Below are 21,790 nucleotides of genomic sequence, written 5' to 3'. Positions count from 1 at the left end.
TAGAAAATTCGTAATAGTAATTTATCTACATAAATACACGAAAACAAGGTCCTAAGGTTGCCACTTGGCAACTTCTTAGAATTCTAGATATTAACATTTTTTTTTACAATTCAAATAAACAATATGATAATATTGGGAATATGAAAAGTCATCTCTTATAGTGTATAAAAGGCCCGCTAAAGAAACTTTTCATTATTGTAGAACCTCCAAATAATTTAACCCATGAATTAAATTATACTTTTGAACCCACCATTAACATATTAATTCTCATACAAACCCATTCAAAATTCTCAATTCATAACATCTCTTTCTCTACTAATTTACTATGAAATTCACTATTGTCATCTTCATCCTACAATATTTTATACAACCATTAATCTTCGATTTAAGAGTAGAAAAAAAACTCTACTGGAACTTCATGAGCATGGGAAAAAGTATAATTAATTTCTATTTTTTTACTGATAGTATATATGCCTTTGCATTTAAATTCAGATATAAATGCCTTTGCATGTAAAAATTTCAAATTCTACTTCCATTCAATATGAACAGAGTGATATTATAAAGTACTTGATTATTTATACAAACATTTTAGAGGATGAAAATCAATATGAATATGTTCATTAAATTACATTTTAGCATTTATTATGCAATATGTTGAAAAAAGTTAAATCATAATTCAACAATATGTTTTAGAAAGTTAAAGCTAACTCAAGTTCTAATGACTACCAGAAAGCATTTTATAAGAAAGGAATATATCACAAAAAGGGCTGCAGTCTTATTTTATAAATAGACTATAGACATATACTAACTCTTTTGTTCTCATTATGTGTATAGTAAGTTTAACAAATTTAAAGCACAATTCAAACATTCATGGCTATAATAAAGTTTTTAGCATGATAAAATCATAGCAAAAAGAATTGTTGCTAACTTTCTTACATGTTTATCGTTTAGATTTTATTTTATTATTTTGGTAAATAATTCATCTTGAAAAAAATTTCCCGCAGCAACACGTGGGTATAACACTAGTATGCATACTAATTTCTGCAATAAAGATTAGATAATTTAAAAGGAAAAAAAATAAAACTGTACATATTTAATTTATCTATTTCTATTACTTATTTATTGCCTGTGACCAACTCTAAATACTGCTTGTTGACTCTATAGACTAGAGATTTTCAGCAGTCCCAATGGCTAGTTATAGAAGACTAATGCTCTCGACATACATGATACATGGCTACTTGGAACAAAAAAGATGAGAAGGTAAACCTAAAAGAAACAGAAAGAAGTTTGTTACACCTGTAGGTTAAATAAATATTTCTAGTTCCCTACATTTTCTTACTGAGAAGCAGTGTCCTTCTATCACATTCAAATGGTGTGAAATATGCGCATGTGTGCATAAAAACAGCGGTGGCAAGAGACTACCTGAATCGGACCCTTTTGAAATCTCTCGTACCATCTGGGTTCTGAACAAGAGTTACATATACGCCATGCTCAAATTGCTCAGTCACTTCTACACCACTAGAGCCATTCTCAATATTCTGCTGACCTGTAGCCTCCCTGGTGTTAGCAACAGCTGACTTATCTTTATGGTTCTGTGTTCTTTCATAATGGATGTCAACACCATTTTCAGAAGACTTCATCAAGGATGAAGGAAGTTTTGATGCATGACTTCCTTTATCTTTCAACAATGATTCTGCTTGCTTAAGAATGGCTTTTAAGTTATCGCCCACCTCTTTTGGAACTTTCCCAGCCAAATTCTTCAGCTTCATATAGATGAAAGAAAAATATAATTGATATAATAACAATAATCAGAATTTTCTTCTCCATGAAGTGTATAACTCTTCCAGTTAAATAAATAATTACAACTGTTTAGATAAATCCGGAAGCATTTCTTCACATGTATATAATAGGAGAACTAATGTCAAAAGGATAAAGTGAAATTTGAAAGTGACATACTGGTACTGTAAACATAATCTGTCATAATAACTTTCATTTGTGTAAGGAGCAGGTTCAATAATTTTCATGTACTAAATAACAATGATGATAATAATATGATGATGATACCGAAGATGAGAGAGGGCGTCAGACTTCAGAGAGGCACGAAGAGTCAGAATCAGAGAATCATCTATGTTTTCTTTATCTTTGAGAGAGAGAAAGAGAGAGAGAGGTCAGAGAGCTTACCAAAGGAGCTTCGATGGCGGCGGCGCGGGGAGATCCACATATGAGAAGGCGGCTCCGATGGCGCAGAAGAAAAGGAGGGAGCTTCGGATTTCTGACACGAAGGCCTAGGGTTTTTTGCTGTTGTTGAGCCACGAAGGCAAACGACGAGAGGGAGGCCGCCTGGTTCCCAGTCGCGAGGAGAACTTAGCGTTTTCTCCTTTTTTTTCTTTTGGATCGGTGTTTTTCTCCTTTCTTTTTCTTTTGATCGGGTGTATTCAGTCGTTGGGGTGTCTATCGGGTTCGAAAAGAGGGCAAGACATCGATCCTAATTAACCCAAACCAAAGCCAATAAGCTGAACCGATTTTCATAAATTCGGACGATTTTTTCAACAAAAAAAATCGGCCGATATGTCCGATTTTTCACCGACATGACCGATATATCACCCAAAAACGATATGTGACTTGTATTTCCCCGATTTGGTGTCGCTCGACACCTCGATCCGCTATATCGGCCGACATGTCCGACATGTCGGCCGATATTTAAAACACTGGGCAAAAGTGAGGAGAAGAAGAGTGGTATGGTCTCTTGAGAAAGAGAGGGCTACTTGTGTTAAGTGTGATGGGGTTAATTCAGTCATATTTTGGGGGAAAAACAAAATAGTTGAATATACAAAGTACATTCTCTAATAGGGAAACTGACACGGTAACTTGAAAGTCTAACAGTAAATTGGGGGATTGGCAGATATGATGATTTGAAGGTAAATCTAAAAATACCATAGATTTTGTGAGTATATGGGTGAAACCACAGAAAATAATAGAAAAAGAACAAGGTTATATCCTATTCTTAATTGATATGAAATCTGAGGCAGGAACAGGGTCTGCATGCCTTCTTTGTCAATTCATTGATCATATGAACAGCACATGAGCATTCTAGAGAAGAATAAGAGACATTCTTCGCTTGAGGAATGCGAACACAAACATATTGGAGTGAATATTTTGCATTGTTATATGTGTTTCCTTGTGTTTTTGATAAATATGAATTCATTCAAATTGAGTAGAAAAGGTTAATGATTACTCATGAACATGACTGTTGATTGGAAATGGAAATGAATTGAACCTCAAATGAGCGTATTTGATAGGAACAAAGGCTAAATGGCCTAAAAATCTATATGAGCAGATATTATTAAAATCTATGTGAAAACATAATTTGATTCATCTAAAATGTCCTTCTTTTTATCTCATTGTTGAACTTGATCACTTTTCAGTGCCGTTGCCCATAACTGGCCTTCTACGAACATAGATGCTTAAGAAGAGATTGAGAGTCAAGGTACATTTAATATTGAGAAAATATCTCAAGTCATATTAGATACTAACCATTTTATTGTATAAAGTATGTGCACAAGGATATCTTCTTATATTTTCAAATATTCTCAATTATTAGGGCAATCATATCAATTTAGATGCACAGTAAATGAAAATCCATGAAACAAGGTCAGATTAGATCCTCCAGATTACTTCTATCCACAGTTCTTAGAGTGCAAGACCGAAATAATAAATGTATATGATGAACAAAAGCAAAACATTAGGAAATAATGAATTGTGTAGTAGGAAGCTTTGCAAAATATGGGATATCCAGAAGGGCCCTGTGAACTTAAGGGAGTGAATTAAAGTCAGTAACATAAGATAACCACAAAAGCTTGCGATTAGGAAAGTTGAAAAGTATATAATGCCAAAGTTGGAATTGAAGTAAGGTGAAGAACGTTTCTCACAATAGTGCCATAGGTGGATCTACATTGAGCATAGTGGGGTCACTTGACCCCACTTTGCTCTAAGGAATACTAAGACCCTCACCTTATTTAACACCCAAAATTTTATCACATTAATAGCATACCCCACTACACAACCGAAGAGACTAATATCCGCACTCGACCAAGATCAATTAGAACCCCCCCAAAAAAAAAAAAAGAGAGAGAGAGAGATCCCACACCCCTGAATCCCACCCCCCACCCCCAAAAAAAAATAATAATAATAATAATAAAGAAGTCTCTTGCAATCTAATTGGGATAAACGTGAATAATATTTTTTTTCTGACACTGTTTTTTCCCCTTCCAATTCTCCGCCCCTCGGTATATTTCGACTTTGCCATAACTCATCCGACTTCTCGTCTGCACTAACTTCCCTTCCTCGCTTTGATAAGATCCCCTCTGACTGCTCCTTGCTTTGCCCTTGTAGTTAGTTATTGTTGTTTTTCTATGTATAGAATTTAGGATTTTTGGGGATTTTGTCCGTGGCTACCGACTTATGGAGAGCTTTTTTTTAATTTTAAATGAAGTTGATAAAGAGCAAGTTGCAGAATAAAATGAGTGATGATTGACTCAATAATTTCTTAGAGACATATATTGAGAAAGATGTATTTGACAGTTACTAATGATGCCATTATGCACTTTATTCAAAATAAGATAAATCGTCAGTGACAATTGTAAATTTTTTAATTATTAATATAATTATTATATAGTGCCATCATTTTTCAAAAATCCCGGATCTGCCACTGTTCTAACATAAGCAAAACCAAAATAAGAGATAGAACATAATTGAGAACCTTAAAGATACATGTTAAGTTACCTGTAGTTCAACTGATTTGATATATTTTGCTACAGTACTGCAATTAGTCGATACCTCCGCTATTAGAGAAGTAGCTTCTTCAGCTTTCTTTTCAGACTTTTTCAATGCTAGCTCTTGAAGTTCATATTTGCGCTTCAGATTTCTGACCTAGAAAATCCATGCATAATTAAATTTAGAATTTTAGTTTCTTGAGAGGTGAATATGTGAAATAAGATGATGATAGACGATTAATTTCATGTAGTTGATAAGTAAATAATATCTGCTATACTTACTTGAGCTTGTAATCTTATAACTTCCTTGTCGAGTTGTTCATTATTCATCTTAAGGCTATCCAAGAAACTTCCAGAAGATATAGGCTGAGCATTTAGTCTTCTAGAAAATGGAGATGAAGGTTTGGAATAGGCATTGGCTGGAAGAGGAGGAGGTGTCGGTGCAGCTATTGCCCCTGTATTAGTAGATAATAAAACTCTAGAAGATCTTGTTCCTCCTCGATGAAACTTCTCCTTGATATCAGTAGATCGGTGAGAAACTGCATTTTTCTTGCCCAGAGTTGAGGAAATACCAGACTCTCCAACTTTTATTTTGGAATAACAAGAATCACATACTCGGTGTGGTTTGCCAGGAGTTGGAGCTAGTGCAGCTTTCAAAACCTTTTTTGAAATACAGGCATGGCAGTGTACTAGTCCACAGTTATAACAATTATGCCTCTTTCTAGTAAATCCAAATGCTTGTCGACACCCTGAGCAGACTGATTGGTCTGCACTGGATATCCACTTGTGAATGCAAATGCATGCTGTAAAATTTGAACCGCATGATATACTCTTGACATGCCTATCTTTCAGAGCTTCTACAAGAGTAGGTGTCTTTCGATCTTCAGTATCTCCGTGTCCTAATCTTCCATTAGCACCGCTTCCCCATGTATAAACTTCACTTCGTGAAGTAAGAACAGTTACATGATATGCTCCACAGTCAATCTCTTCAATTAACTCACCTGAGAGTCTATCTTGCACTACACAAGGCAGTTTACCATCAGACTGTGGATTTCCTAGCTGACCATATGCTGTACTTCCCCATGTCAAAACATGTCCGGATGTTGCAAGGGCAACAGTCATGTCATGTCCACAGGCCAGCTGATGGAAGTTGTACTCTATAAGTGAAGGGACACAGGTAGGTATCAAACGTTCTTCTTTGTCCCCGTGACCCAACCGATATTTGTCTCCAGCACCCCAGGTAAATAATTTTCTGGAAATAACATTAATACCTGATTGTCCCGATACCTCAACAATTGCTGCTGAATGCCACACTCCACATGCAACCCTCACGGTCCTTAACCCATTCAGAGCTTCCACTTCTCTGGGGTATGCAACACTCTCTCGATCACCATGTCCCAAGACACCAAATGTTCCATCACCAAATGTATATACTTTCCCATTGAAAGTAGTCAACGCAGAGTGCCATGTGCCACATGCAAGTGATAGAACTTGAACTCCTTCAAGAGGGCCAGAAACTCTTTTAGGTTTCCAGTGACTGACAGCAGTGCCATGGCCCAGAAGTCCAATTTTATAGGTGCCATCTCCCCAAGTGAATAAGTCCCCTGCAGAAGAAATAGCACAAGTGTGATATTCACCACATGCAACTGTCTCCACATTGCAAACTGTCACTGTATCTACTAAATGAGGTCGACTCACATCTGCATCGTTTCCATTCCCAAGCCTACCACCCGATTCCTCACCCCATGTAAATACCTCTCCTTGCCTTGTAACGAGAGCAGCATGCCTGGAACCACAAGCAATCTGTTGAACATCCAATACTACATTTGATTCTAAAGGTCTAGGAATCAAAGCATCCGTTTTTGAACACAAGCATCCATCTGATGGGCCACCATCACACCACACCTCTCCCCAAACATAAACATCACCTAAAGATTCAATGTCATCTTGACCAGAGCCTTGACTAGAACAGCTGGGGGCACTAGAAACACTGACTCTACCAACATCCCCAGAGACTATTCTTAGCTGCATATTTGCATGGTCTGATCCCACATCTGATCTTCTCGAGTATGAAAAAGATTCACGGCTATTAGTACTTGAAGTAATATCTAATGATGCACCATAAAGGCGACCAAAATCTCCATCCTGAAAAATGAAAGAAGAGACAGTTATAGCCAGGAGTGGACTCTGAAACTGATTGAACATAAGACCACTAAAATAAAATTCTAAAGCCTTTCGAATATCCTTTCAGGAAAGTAATAAACATACATCAGAACATGATATTCTATCACTTTGCCCATCTACTACACTACGTCTCTGTGGGCCTGAAGGGATTAATGCATTAAGGCCTGTAAACCACACTTCTGCTTCAGCTTGGTCTTTGCAAATCTGTAGAAATAGAGGAGTTTAAGTGCCAATAATCAGGCAAGAAGAAAATGTCTTCAAAATTGTGCAATATTGCCAGATAAGTACAAGGTGTTACCGAAGAAGAATAAGTTTGATCTAAATTAGCGCTGTGTCTTGAAATATTTTTGTTTGATCCTGTGGTAGTAAGTGGACTTGGTTCAGATTAAACCCTAAATTCCAGAACAATATGGTCGGCAAATGTTGCTAAAATTTATAAGGTTATCATTCGAGTAATTATTCAATATTGGCGACTACTCTTCTCTAAATTTAAGTATTGGGTATTGATCATCTTAGAGTGAAAATTCCCAACATTGTACTCTCCTTAATCAAACATGGACGAGGCTTTGCCCAATTTTTTTTAATTTTTATAGCAATTCAATTGTTAGTTTGCATTTCCTATAATTTGAAATTTTTATATGTCTTAATCGAGGTTAATGAATTATGACTCTCTAAAATTAGATGTGTGCTGTAAAGATTTCTGATATTTTTCCTGTTTATTTTGAAGGTTTAGGATTTGTTCTCCTCTATTTCTCTTTGGCACAAGGTTGAGGTTTAAGATTGAGTGACAAATAATGGAGAAAACGTTAACGCCTTTGGTGAAACGAACTGAAGAATCAGATTCAGTAGTTCCAGAAGTTGGGTGAAAGATCACAGAAGGTAAATGAGCTCCATGAGTTTAAAGATGACCAAGAGTTTTTTCAAGGTTTAGAACGCAAGTCGAAAAGGTTGTTGAGAGGCCACTATCTGGAGCTTGGAGGGGCTTGATTGGGCTACTAAACCTTGAGATTTGTTACATGATCAACAAGCCGAAAAGATTAACAGGTTGAATATGATCCGTGACATCAAGAAACGAAAAATGCTGAAGAAATGGCGATGATCCAATTATCTTGCATTAAAATTTGACACTTTTTTTTTACCTAAAGAATGAATGCTTGCTGTTCTTCTTAAGCACGCCGTGCATTTGACATTTCTTGACTTAAAATGATGCACATTATAAATCATTCATATAAAGGTGAATAACATATAAATTTTTAGTCATTGGATAACTTTACCTTCATACGTAATATGCAGTATTTTATATTATTTTTCTGCTGGGAAATTTGGACTTCAGGCGAAAATCGATGGCAAGCTTGTGAGCCTGCGAAGCATGGAAGATAAGAGAAGAAAAACTAATACGAAACAAAGAAGGGTTGTGATGAGCAGGGAGGGCGATCATGACTCCAGTAGGGCCACGAGCTTGATGTTTTCCTATAATTAATAGCTCCTGCAACGGTATAAGTGGAAATCAGTAGAAATAGAAAATTTCGGACTGTGTCGGCTTATCCAACGGTATAAATCCTCTTCTTGCATAATTGCATGTTTATAACCTCATTTTAAAATACTTTCTTTGTAGACATTTCTTATGTTTTACATGATCAATTTATTTCTAAAGTGAAGATTAATTTATAGAAACATTTGACGCATGTCACAGGCCATCAATGTTAGACTACCAGGTATTAGTACTTTATAATAGTCCATATTTGTTAGCTACTATTAATATGTTTGTCAAGCAAGCATGGTAAAGAGTGATACCTCCTTTTTTGATGCCCTGATATTTGAACTTTTTGTCTATAGAGAATTGTAGGAAAGATTAAATCGTTTCAAACAAGATGGATGGGTGGTACCAGACTATGCTAGAGATGGACAAATTTAATGTCTTTTACAGTGCTTACTGCTGGTAAAAAAGCTGCTGGTGAATCGGTGGAATTACTAAAAAGAAGTTTTTGAAATGAGGCCTAGACAAGACGAAGTGTGGTGTTTTTATCGGGTCTGCAATGGGTAGGCATAGGTTAAGAATTTCAAAATAAATATTTTTGATAACTGAAGGAAAGTTGTTTCCCCTCCTTTTATCAAGCTCTTGTCTCAAATATTATGTTGATGAATTGAGCTGTTACACTTTAATCATTAAATTTTAAAAAATGCTTATGTAATTGTTATAGTCGTGTACTCATAAAGATGGAATGCTATTTTTATAGTCTTCAATGATGCAATCGAAATCTTTGAGGGTCATCATAACAAGAGAGATGATACCCTTTTGTTGAGATCAAAAATGTAGCTTATCTTTAGCCTTATGAGAATCAAATTGCATTTGCTCAATTTTAAAAGTATAACATTTGAAGCAAACACAAATCCTCAAATTCAAACTCGGATCTCTCATAAGTTATATGAGGTAAAAATTCTACAATGTGTACAAAGTACAAAGTTTGACTGAAGTGACAATGTGCTTTAGTTCCTACCCTCACACAAACCCAGATGTTGCGCCTCGTTGCATATAGGCATTTTTCTTATCATGAAACAACCAAATGATAGAAAGGCTAAAATAAATCAGTATATTTTGATGATAACAGCTTGGACGATAATGATGATCATGAATGATGATGATGACAAAATAAGACTACGAACGTATCAGTTTGTCATTAGCCAATTGAATAACTTTCCATTTAACTTTCGAGACGAGGAATTTCACGATCTGCTTTTTTAACTTTGGTTAGAATAAGGAAAATCAGAAGAACATTAAGAAGGTCGTAAGTAAACCTTGTATGCATGAATGTAATGTCCGTAAAACTACATAGTGTAGAAAGAAAAATGTAGCTTACACTTGAAACTCTGAATGGGCAAAATTTAGGTTTTCCTTTCCGACTATATTTGATTAGCTGGGATCCTTTCTTCAATGCAAGAAGGGCCTTCAAAATTGATAATCATATGTTTAGAACATAGAAAACAATATCTTTAGTCAAAAGATAACAAGCGAAGCATAAACAGCATAAATAACAAGCGTAAATAAAAAATAGCATGGCCCAAGAGGATAAAAATTTATGCATATGAGAAAGAATGCAGGAACATGACATCTTTTGCCTTCCACATGAAATGACATAAACCTAAGTAATTATTAAGAAAATAACTGTGATCAGTTAACAACCACAAGAATGCATATAGACAAAAGAAAGACGAGTCTCAAGTTCAAGTAGGTGAAACTGTGGTCACTTTTCTTCTACTCAAATGTATGGTTTATGTAATATATAACAACCATGAACTTCAATTCAATAAACTCGAAAGAAAAACTGATAACTGGCCATATATCATCTATTGAACAGCTTACTTTAAGTACCAGCATGATAAACCAAAAGTAGATTTAGAAGGTCATATGGATGCTAAACATGGAGCTCTCTGAGACTTGCACATGTAATACTTGATCACATTGATACCTAGCAGTGGTTGAGGACTTGAAGGGACATACATGTTGCATTGCATGGCTGTCAAAGATCTGAAATGTTGATGTCGATATTCCAAATGGTTCGTCCCACAAGCTGGAGCATGTGATCCGGGTTATGGATTGCAAGGGTTTTCTGGTTACACAGGTTGTATATATAAGGAACGATTCCCAAGTTCCATGACTAGGGTATAGGTCCATTGAGGACAAAATTATTTTTTCCCGATACTCTGCACTGTAGGAAATGGATTACTCTGACACTTCAATAATATAAGCACAACATGGCCATCACCGAAACAAACACATCTTCAAATATAGGAAACCTCCATCCATATTTAATTCACCTTCCGACAACATCTTGAGCAGTTTGGTGCTTAAAAACCTTGGTGCCAACTTGAATTTCAGCAAAGAGAAAGCACTTCTTTTTTATAAGACTTACAAACTAATGTTCAGTAAAGAAACCAACAAATCTTCCAAGCTAAACACTAACAAGCCTCTTTTCAATTGTAAAGTATATTTAGCATAGTATCTCCTCTGCTATTTCAGTAAACGTGCTCTTGCTTTCTCAACTATGTAAAGTCATAGTTACGAAAGTCATGCTAATCATCAAGTTTCGGAAAGATTTTTTTTACTATTGTCTGCATTACTAATTGCAGTCACTCCATTTTCAGTAGAATAACTCGAGTAAGGAGGACTGAGGTAGACCTAAGCGACAATTAAGAAGGATACATCACTAACATAATCCTTATGATAAGTGTAAATTGCAAATAAACCTCATTGCGAACTGAAGGGTGTTAGGTACTACTAAAATAGTCAGGAGGTGATAAATGCAATCAAATGTATAGCAAGGGGGATTTTATCCACAATTTACCCAAAATATTGTGCAATATTGCTTCAGTTACCAATTTTATCGAAAAATATTAATCTATTAGGTAGTGTTGCATAGCATTTCACAAATTAAGATCAATAGTGCATCGATAATCTCGAAAAGAGAAAATCTTTGAGGGGTTTTCTTTTTGAATCAATACCTGCTCAGTTTCGCGATCAGGATTCCCATAATTAGCTGGATCTGCCATTCCATCTGAGAGAGCTAGTGGGGAGCAAACACGAGGAGAAGGATGAAGACGGCATCAAGTCGATCGAAAGCGGAAACTTTCTCGAATCCAACAAGAAACCCTCGGTTGTTTTGGCTTCCATGGATGACGATCATCAATCAATTATCCACAATTTCTCTTTCGATTTGTCAACACCAGATTAGATCGCAAAAACCTATTGATCAATTATTATCAAATTTCTTTCTCCAAAGAAGAAATAAATAATCTAAAAGAAGGATGACACTCACGGGATTGAACGGAACCCTAGACCACCGGAATCTCTCCGTTGACGCATCCGGCGGCGACTTAAGAGAAATTTTAGCTAAATTTTCGAGAAAAGTTTGGACGGGGAGAGGAATGTTGTTGAGTAGGAAAGAGAAAAAGAGAAAAATTAAAATTAAAATTAAGAAATGAATAAATTTTTTTTGCCTCCGATCTTATTTTTCGCGGGAAACATGGTACTGTGATCCTCATCCAATGAACACGTGGCAACCAGATCGAACACATTGGGCCTGGATTAAACAGCTACATAATTTTTAGCCGTGTTTTTATTACAACGTTAGCTTTTAATTTAAATGTCCAGAAAAATAATTAATGACAAAAATACAACAAGAAGAAATCAATGCATTGATAAAGAAAAAAAATGAATTAATTGTAAAAGAAATGAAAAGTTGCATGCCTAATTATGAAGAAATTCTTACCTACTCATGAAATAGGCAAGATGCCTACACCCCTCCAATAAAAGGGGGCCACGTGGCACCAGAGGGAAGAATGTGGCATCACATTCTCCCCTCTAGTAATACAGGTTACATACCCCCTTTCCCTCCAATAAGAGAGGGTCATGTGGCACCAGATGGGCGAATGTGACATCACATCGTGCTGGAGGGGGTGTAGACACTTAGGTGCTCCATGAGCATCTAAGAATTTCTCCTAATTGTGAGCGTCACAATTTTGCAATCAAGAACAGTTTTTTTATTATTCTAATATAAACGTAGTAATTATGAGCGTTACAATTTTGCAATCAAGAACAGTTGTTATTTTTGAGATCACCAACACTTTCTTCGAACCGGGACATGTAACGGAACAAAGGTTTGCGTCTCATGCAGGTGCAAAAGAGCTCAATGCTTCCAGATATTAATTAAGATATATATAACAAACAGTGTTGAGTAACAAAGTACCGACGTGAGTACAAAATAGTGAACCCTTGATCATAAACAGGTCCATATCGTCTCACTACAAAATATCATGGATACTGAGGAACTGATCAAGCATCAACAAGATTATGGTTCCAAAATATAAGCCAAAAACCACGATGGATCAGTTTAACATAAGAGTATTCGGGCATTTTCTCATCAGTTTCGTTTCGACAAGCACAGCTACGGCACAAAAAATCCACAGCTCCACACGCTAGGGCTTATTATGTATACATGCTCCTGATATAATAATTCAATTTGCGTTTGTCGCTCGCTCTCAAGGGCAGAGTTTCCTCTGAATCATTTTTCACAAGATCCCCGACCGCTTTCAAAAGAACCCTCTTTACTTCAGTTCCATCCAAAAAAAAAAAATTAGCACAGTGGTTTGAAATGTCATCTGTAGTATGAAGCCATGAAGTAGCACAGGACAGAGGTAGCTACCGTGACAATCACCTCCTGCGAAACAAACAGTTCTAACCGTTATTCACCATATGACTATATGCCAATGCAAGTGCTCGCAATTAACCAAATTATCCGTACGATAAACAAAAGAAACAACTGAGAATAGTGTAAATTATATAACATCCTCCATCATAAACTATGCGACCAAAAAGACAATGTATCACCATCAGCAACTTACCATGATGATTAACATTCAATACATATTGCTATATTTGTTAACATCTCATGAATAGTTGAGAAATTCATGAATGCTTTGTGAATAAATTAATTCTTAAAAAGTAATCCAGATAAAACATGCTAATTAGAAGTTAAATAGTATGTATTAAGTGAATCTTTGTAGACCAAAGAAACAACAACTGAGCAATTAACTCAGATATTATTTAAATCTGATAAATATCAGGAACTGTGTTCACGCGATATTATACTAGACTCAGATAAGAATAGGAATTAATGTTAATGCCAACCAGACTACCTACGTGCCTAACTACTGAGTTGCTATTTTGAAACCAGGCTGTAGGTTACCTGATTATTGTAAAGAAAGACAGGAATATAACCGCGAATAAATTCAATCAAGTTGAGGACTCCAGTATATCCCTGCAATGTCATCAACCGATAGAACAAGATAAAAAAACTCATCAACCGACAGAACAAGAAAAAAAATTAGTTTTGTAATAGAATGCTGGTGAGATTTGCTCAAGCACTCTTATAAATTAAAAACAGTATCACCATGACATACCAGAGATGAAGCCGCCATACATCCAAAAATCAATGCAAGAGAACGAAGTACACGCTTTCCCATGCGCAATGGCCTGCCTTCATCCTCACCATACTCCTGCAATATAGAGCCAATGCATGATTCATTAAATGTGCTTGAAATACTTCCTTTACTCTAGTGAAGGATTTTTTTTTTAAATGAAACTCTTTTTACTACTTCGGAGATACCCCCCCCCCCCAACAGGAAGGAAAAGTAGTATCTTCCATTCCCCCCCCCCCCCAACAGGAAGGAAAAGTAGTATCTTCCATTAAAATGGCCCATTGCGGTGTATCCTTTAATTATTACCCATCATTCATCGGAGAAATTTCTTGTATGGCCTTACCAAAAAATTATCTGGCAATAAAAAAAGATAATATAGTGGTGGCATTTTAAAGCTCACATTTAATACGGGGGCCACATCCGGCTCAGCAGATTTCAACTTCTCAAATAGTCGGTAGAAAAACACGAAAGCTAGAAACTGTAACGGTTTCCAGTCAGCATTACGTTGGACCAAAATCCAGACAATCTGCCGATGAGTAAGATAAAGATGGTATTAAGATAGGAGGTATCGAGCTTAACTGATATAAGCATGTGTAGTTACAAAATACAAAACAACAAAATATAAATTAGTTATCCAGGCACCGCTTATTGTATTTTGCATTTGTATGTCAATAACTTTGCACTGAGGAGCAAGCTAAAGAAACTGCTTGACATTCATAGTTCATAAGATACCTATGTCCACATAACAGTCATACAAAATAGAATGTTCATGAGGTGACTACAGAATGCAAGAAGCTAAAGTGTCATATGAGTGCCAAATCAGTGGTGAAACTAGTCAAAAGGAGACATCCGAGAAGTTGACATTAGTGAATGTCAATCGCCCAAGAAACATGGTAGCAATAGCATACATGCCAAAAGTGGGCCAAAAAGAAAAGTAAAAAAAATGAACAGCATTCAACCATTACCACCAATCAAGCCTTTAGATCATGTCATTTACAGCCACTTGAGTGAAGAGTCTTCAGATCGTATCATTTCCATTTGGATGGTCCCTCATAACCTTTTGAGAGGCAGAGAAAGAAATTTCTCAAGCAAGGAGTTGTTCCCCGTTTTTACATAATCATATAACTGCTTTTGCTGTAGTGATTAGCTTGTAACTTTATACTATACAGTCGCATGTTTAGGTAACCTCACCAACAAGTAGGGAACTTTGTTGGAACTTCACTCTCAATTTTAATTGAATAAATGATTTTTCAATCCTCAGCTGTATATGAATGAATATTAACTGAGCTCTTTGCTATATAGGAAGGACATGATTATTATCAAGTTGTGTCCATATGCCCAGCACCTACCAAACTAACTTCTTGGAGACTCCTTAGGCACATGTAGGTTGTGTCAGATACTTTTAAATGATTCTCAGCTTTATAATGTACTATTTTTAAATTTTACTTTCCGATAGTTTCCCCATATTTTTAGGCACTTCTAGTGCATAACTTTATATATTGTTAAAACACTTATGTCTTATTCATCGCACATGTCGCGTTATCATCTAATATCCTTCATACTTCAAAATTATATTTAATAGAAAAATACATGAAAATAGTGATTTATAAGATAAATTTAGGATATGCTTTAACATAAAAATATGAGATACATTAAATTATTCCATAAAATTTGATGATTTGAGACTGATTTCCCATTCAAAGTCGTAAATGGATTAAAAAGAAACATAAATACAACCATGATAATCTAGAAGTGGGGGTCATGCATGCATATTAATGTGTATATGTCTAGTGTTTATGTATGTATGTGCATTCATTGTATAGACATTCATATTTTGGAGGAATGGTGTAATCTCTCTTGTGTCACCATCTGCCATTTCATACAAGTGACAACCATGAATGTCATAAACAACTAGTTGTTTGGCAAATTTAGAAAGCTTACAAACACTGCAGATATTGCCATGTTGATGCGTATGTCCTGCACACTAGACCTCGAAGGCCTGCATATACAGATCAAGTGGACAAAAAACAAGGGAAAACATTAAGCACTCAATGGAGTACATATCAGCATGTAATTTGTCAGTTTCTGCATAAAAAATATGCCATGTACCTAAAAAATATGTAATGCATAAAAAGAAAACATAAAAAATGAACATGGGCACCCATATTAATCTGTTAATATTCAACTCAAGTTGTCCAACAGCATGATCTCAGATGAATGGTGTATCATATAAATACCTCTAGAGATTTTCAAGGTCCAGGCACTTCCTGAATACATTGTTATACACCATATTCTCTGTTCACTTTCAAAGCCTCCAAATAGATAGGAACCATGATCCAATTAGGATCTTCCTATACCAATATGGTGCTTGTTCAACAGTAACCATGAGGAAGAAGTTAGGTAAGGGAAGATAAAGAAAAGATGAAAGAGAAAGAAATAGTGTAAAGGAGCAAGAAAGATCTCTGTGTCTACAGTACAAAAGGAACAAGGACTTGCGAAAGGTGCCCACTAAATATTCACATTACAGATAGATACACTTCAGCAAGTCGTTTAATCAGATGGATCAGAAGTGACTTCTCTTAGAAGTGACTTCTCTCTATAGCAAGAAATAAGAAGAAATTTATAAGCTTATTACGTATGCATCTAAGTGTTTCTACTTTCTACCATTATACACAATCTGCTTTTGATAGATACAAAAAGTGAAAGGGAACAAAATAGTAGCTTTGAAAATTTTACCATAATCTCCACATGGCAGAAGTTACATGAGTAATTATCATGAAATTAGATCACAGGAATTGGAAGGATATCGATGAGTTCAGAAATTATTGGATGCTTATGTCTGGGAAGTGAACGCTACAATAGTTTGATGGAAGTTGAGGATGCCTATGCACGTCTCGTCAGAAACATAAAGACAAGTCATAGAGTATCAGGCAAAAATAGCTTCCAGGAGAAATCCATGACTGGGTTTAATGTATCATTTTGACATGAAGCCAGCTCAGACAAACTGTCCCAGAGGTAGTTAGCAGGGCACGCATGCATAGATACGATATCAGGTGCATAATAGCAGGAATTTTGGGATCCAAACAGCAACCTGCCAGTTGTCCAGGCCCCAAAAGGTGCTTACATTCCTTTGACCACTTGCACTACAACCAACATCAAACCTGCCTGGATGTCTAAGCCTTGGGACTGTGATTGCTGATATTGATCATTATCCCAAGAAGCTAAGCATTTCTTCCTGTGTTATCGATAGCAGATAGCGTCGCGTAGCGGTGAGGCATCACTAAGGCTATTTCGGGCTATTGCGGAAAAATAGCGGTAAAAAACGCAAAGTCAAATAGCGGTCTAATTTAGATATGTATAAATACTAAAAAATTAAAAAATAATCTAAAAAATCTAAAAGTACATATTGGATGATTTAAAGAGATCCTAAACATGAAATAGACATGTAACCATCACGTAATACCGAAGATGACTGGAGGAGTCAAAAAGTCGTCGTCTTCGAGAAGAAGAGCTCGTAATACCGAAGATGACTGGAGGAGTCAAAAAGTCGTCGTCTTCGAGAAGAAGAGCTTAGCGGTGACAAGACTGCTCTAAGAGGAGCTTACAGTGAAGGAGGTGAGAGGAAGTATCAAGGTAGGTGCCAGAGGCTATGAGAGGTGGCGGGAGTATGTTAAAAATCACAGGAGATGGTAGAATACAATGGTCAAAGGTTGAGTTTAATTTAAAAAAAATAAGCCTCAAACTGCTTTTAAATAGCAGTCAAAAAGAAAATTGCAAATTCCGAATGCAATCGCTCACTATTTACCATTATGACACACTATTGGCCGTTTTTACGAACAGACATATTCCGCAATATGTCACCGCTATTGCGCGATAGCGTAGCAGACGATAGCGTCGCGGGAAGGGACCGCTAACGCTATTAGCGCCGCTATTGCGGGGCTATTTACCGCTATTTATAACAGTGCTTCCTGAGTTGCCCAATGTCAGAGATAGTAAGCAGCAATGTAACATATAGATTCGAAATGGCAATCCAGACCCCACCTGACAGGTTGACCAAAAAGTGACCAGAAATTTTCACGTTCAAATCAGCCCTAACCAAGTTCAGGTCAAAATAGTATTGGCCCACTCGTTTATTACTTGGCTTGGGTTAGGTTAAGATCATAGGTTTCGACCCAAATTACCAATTTGTTTGAACATACCAGAAGACAATAATATATGAAACAGTTGGTTAAAGCTTTCTGCAGCCACTGCAGTGCATTATCTCGCTATAGGTGCTTGGTTGATGCTTATTTAGGGGGTGAAAAGATGGAGGGGGGAAACTTATATCAATCTCTCATTAAGTATGCTGAATTTTATCATACAATCATGATTCCTGGATGAAGTAATGAACATTCACATGAGAGTATTTCTGCCAATAGCCTGGGATTCAATTATTGAGCCAACTAAAATCCAACAGTTTAGCAGGATCAGGTTCATGCAGGCTGTGCTAGGCTCAAACGAGTTAGCCTGATCATACAATTTGAAGTTACATGCCTAAATGGCCCTTCTGAATTTTACCAGCTTTATTACTAACTACAGAACAATAAATAAATGTTTTTAGACTCTGACTGAAGAATACCTGGGCCCCCATGGTACAATTGGCAGCTTATCAGCATATTTGATATCTTTTGAGACCTAAATGTTGGAAGAGTCATGAAACATGTCTGAGAATAAGTGGACAAATTAAAATAAATAACAGAATCAGTGCAATTATTCACACTCAGTAAAGTATCAAGAAACAGTAAAAGATAACGTAATAAAGTGTATTTCATTTCTCAACAGACTCAACTATTGTGTTAAACGAAATTCATGAGTACAAACTATATGGCACCATCTCAATTTGGTCCAGGACAACCTAACTCCGTAATTGACAGCTGAACATCCAGGTAATTAGAGTTGTTCTGAGAAATAAACTTCTGATGGATGACCATGTAAGGAGCATGACCACATTTACCAGATTCATTAAGCATATTCCTTCCTGTTGATCATCTAGCAAAAAGCTGAGAAGTAAAAATCATCAAAATCTAGGGTTGAAAGTTCTGCAAAATCTACACCGACATAGTTTGCAACATGACATTATTGACATCCTAAACATAGAACTCAGATTATTCTGCTCTTTCCTAATGAATAATAAAAGGGTATCCCCCAAAATAAAAAGAGAAAAAAGAAAAAAATAAATGGGATACATTTATATTTCTCAGCCTAGTTAAGTCAATTGACCGTTCTTACTTCTTAGTCATTACAGTAGAAGTGTTCTTAAATTGGTCTGTGCAATACTGCACTGGTACTGACATGGGATATGAATACAACAAAACACAGTATACACTGACGTATCAAATCCTAGCACATGTAGGCTAAATTCCGTAGCATTTTCATTACAATATGAAAAACATCTTCACATATTTGTGCAGGTAACCATACACAAAGGTTTCTTTTTAAAAAAAAGTTTGAGAATTATGTCAGTTTCATAAATTTGGATCTGCAAGGAGAAAAAAATAACCTGAAATGATCCAAATGTCACACCCTTCTTACGATTTGTCAGCTGTAACATCATGATTTTGTCATATGCCCTATCTAGCTGAACAAACAGTAAAACACAATGAGTACAAAATTGAAATATTTATATTTTCATAGTCCATAACCATAGTAAACAAAACGAAAAAGAATATCAAACTGTGTATAATAATAAATGGATCCAACCATGCTGTGAAGGAAAATTAGCATCTACAAACTAATTATATTTCTAATTATATTTCTACAATGCTAATCAAAGAAGCCTTCTTGACCTACTTTAGCTATATATGCTTCATCCCCCCTTCTCTCTGCATCCTTCCGCCTTCTTGTATATGCAACTTTCATATTATCAAACCCTGCTATTGGACTCACTCCAAGAACCTAGCAGAAAACACAACCAATGCTCGATTATAGAAGATCAAGATGTATGAAATACTGAGGGCAGAATCTTACTTCATACGGATTCTCATCGCTGTTTGCATGTGGGTTTCCAGCAGCAGATGAGGCTTTGCAGATCATCCTATAGTGCCTCATAGGCATCCTAGAAAATCTAGCATATAGAGGTTTAGTTAAAACTGGATCATAGAAATAACATAAAAACAAATATAATGCCTGTGTATACACATGCAGCAAGCGCTGAGGTGGTGAATGAGATCCCTAAAGAGAGATGGCTCAATAGATTACCAAATTGATGAAACGCCTTCCATATTGATCTATATATAACCAAACCGACATGTATTAAAAATAACGTAGCTCAGAACCGTCCAACCAATGCCTCATCTTCGGAAAGAGGTGAACAAGTAAGAGGGATTGAAACCAGCATCATGTTTACCAAGGACAACTTTTAAGCTGCCCTACAAATTTACTACTTCAGAACAGTTTGATCCATGGGCTGGAGTGTTTTGAACTATTCAAATCTACATAGGTGACACCACGTCGATCCAGACCGACAGCAACAATTCCCAATTCATAGAACTTATAACTCATCGTGTCAATTAAGCTTGAATCCTTGATGTGATGCTTATTGTGCAGGACTAACAGATGGCTTTGTATGGAAGAAGGAAATTCAGAAGACAAGGAGACAAGTGTTGGCTCATGATGGGCCAGGTCGAGAGTCGTATAGAAGAGGCAAATGCATCTTTTATGGAAAAAGTTGGAAACAAGTAGAGTCTATGTCCCTTACTCACAATCCTAATATATGCACTCATCCCTCTTATTTAAACATACGTCGTATGAATTTGAAACAATGCCGTCTGTAAAAAAATAATTATATCCCAAAGCTACATATTTTCCCAGTGTATTCTAAAGGAATTCCTGCAACCTTTATCATTTTTCTTGTTCTTACGGTTCCTAGTTTGTTTTCCACTCTAGATTAACGAGAATTGGCTTCATTTAGGGCACATCAACAGCCATAATGATTAATTTCCAAATATTACACCAATCTCGCATAAACCAATATATTCTGTATTAGATACAGAAATAACAAATGCAAATTGAAGCAAACCAGTAAAGATTTCAAAATTCATCTCCAAATATTTAAACCTAAATAATTTTGAAAGAATTTCGACGGCTTACTTCACCGAGGAAATGAGAGGACCAGTCGAAATCAACGAGCCAGAGGAGCGAGAGGTTCGAGGTTTTGGAGATAGAAAAGCGCTTGAGATCGCGGTCGCCATTGTTGACATCTAAATTCTAGGGTTAGGGTTAGGGTTTGGGGGAGATTTCACTTTTTAGGGTTTAGGGTGCGGAAGCTGAACAAAGAGCTGGAAGAAATAGAGAGATGAGAGCGGCCATGGAATGAGAAATCCTTTTCTCTAATTATCATGAGAAGGCTATCTGCAACTAGATTAGAGGTGATGGACTTTTATGTAAATGTTGTGTTTGTTGAGGGCCGGGTAGTCAGTCATCGGGCCAGGCCCGGTTCGGATCCAAATCAATAATGATTATGATATAAGAGTTAGGGGTCAGTTGGGTGACCAATCACAGTATTTATTTCTTAACTTTTTTGTTTAAACCTGTGTTTTTATTGCCTGGATCACTGGCCATGTAATTAAAGTCTAATCGGATCATTACTCACTTTTTATCAATTGACATAATAAATTTTCTTGATGTGCCATAAAATGTGTTGATCATTCTGTTGAGGTAATTCATATGTGAGTACAGTCTCACATTAGATAGGATGAGTAAGAATGATGAGATTAAAATGAAAATAAGGATAAGTATCAAGTAGTTTGTGTTTTTTTTTAAATTAAAATTGGTATTAGACACGGAGGTTTGTCAGTGCAATCAAAGATCTAGTTAAGAGA

The 21,790-nt window shown here is 36.2% G+C and overlaps 2 protein-coding genes across 3 annotated transcripts; both read right to left on the bottom strand.

Moving 5' to 3' along the window:
- LOC109836225 lies at positions 808 to 11,638 on the bottom strand. The gene is made up of 6 exons (XM_020404093.1): positions 11,457 to 11,638; positions 9,815 to 9,901; positions 7,041 to 7,160; positions 5,055 to 6,917; positions 4,783 to 4,929; positions 808 to 1,763 (listed from the first exon to the last, which is right to left on the bottom strand). Exons 1-6 carry the CDS (start codon positions 11,502 to 11,504, stop codon positions 1,419 to 1,421), a joined length of 2,610 nt encoding a protein of 869 aa, XP_020259682.1. The 5' UTR covers positions 11,505 to 11,638; the 3' UTR covers positions 808 to 1,418.
- LOC109836341 lies at positions 12,645 to 21,307 on the bottom strand. 2 transcript variants are annotated; one of them, XM_020404203.1, is made up of 10 exons: positions 21,060 to 21,307; positions 19,938 to 20,034; positions 19,761 to 19,865; positions 19,471 to 19,548; positions 18,550 to 18,605; positions 15,873 to 15,930; positions 14,332 to 14,457; positions 13,914 to 14,009; positions 13,700 to 13,771; positions 12,645 to 13,171 (listed from the first exon to the last, which is right to left on the bottom strand). In XM_020404203.1, exons 1-10 carry the CDS (start codon positions 21,167 to 21,169, stop codon positions 13,109 to 13,111), a joined length of 861 nt encoding a protein of 286 aa, XP_020259792.1. In that variant the 5' UTR covers positions 21,170 to 21,307; the 3' UTR covers positions 12,645 to 13,108. The 2 variants fall into 2 exon arrangements, with proteins under 2 accessions (XP_020259792.1, XP_020259793.1); XM_020404204.1 differs by having other exon boundaries at positions 19,938 to 20,025.

Source organism: Asparagus officinalis, chromosome 4 (assembly GCF_001876935.1).
Source record: "Asparagus officinalis chromosome 4, Aspof.V1, whole genome shotgun sequence".
NCBI lineage: Eukaryota > Viridiplantae > Streptophyta > Magnoliopsida > Asparagales > Asparagaceae > Asparagus > Asparagus officinalis.
This window is presented reverse-complemented; position numbering and strand designations above follow the sequence as displayed.

Excerpts from the sequence above, each read along its gene's own strand:
- LOC109836341 (XM_020404203.1), bottom strand. The coding sequence starts at position 21,169 with ATGTCAACAATGGCGACCGCGATCTCAAGCGCTTTTCTATCTCCAAAA. Across the intron at positions 19,549-19,760 it reads ATGAAGCATATATAGCTAAA|CTAGATAGGGCATATGACAA; the intron begins GTAGGTCAAGAA and ends CTGTTTGTTCAG. Across the intron at positions 14,458-15,872 it reads TGGCAATATCTGCAGTGTTT|ATTGTCTGGATTTTGGTCCA; the intron begins GTAAGCTTTCTA and ends ACTCATCGGCAG.
- LOC109836225 (XM_020404093.1), bottom strand. The coding sequence starts at position 11,504 with ATGGCAGATCCAGCTAATTATGGGAATCCTGATCGCGAAACTGAGCAG. Across the intron at positions 7,161-9,814 it reads GCCCATTCAGAGTTTCAAGT|ATTTGCAAAGACCAAGCTGA; the intron begins GTAAGCTACATT and ends CTATTTCTACAG. Across the intron at positions 1,764-4,782 it reads TCAAATCAGTTGAACTACAG|CTGAAGAATTTGGCTGGGAA; the intron begins GTAACTTAACAT and ends ATCTATATGAAG.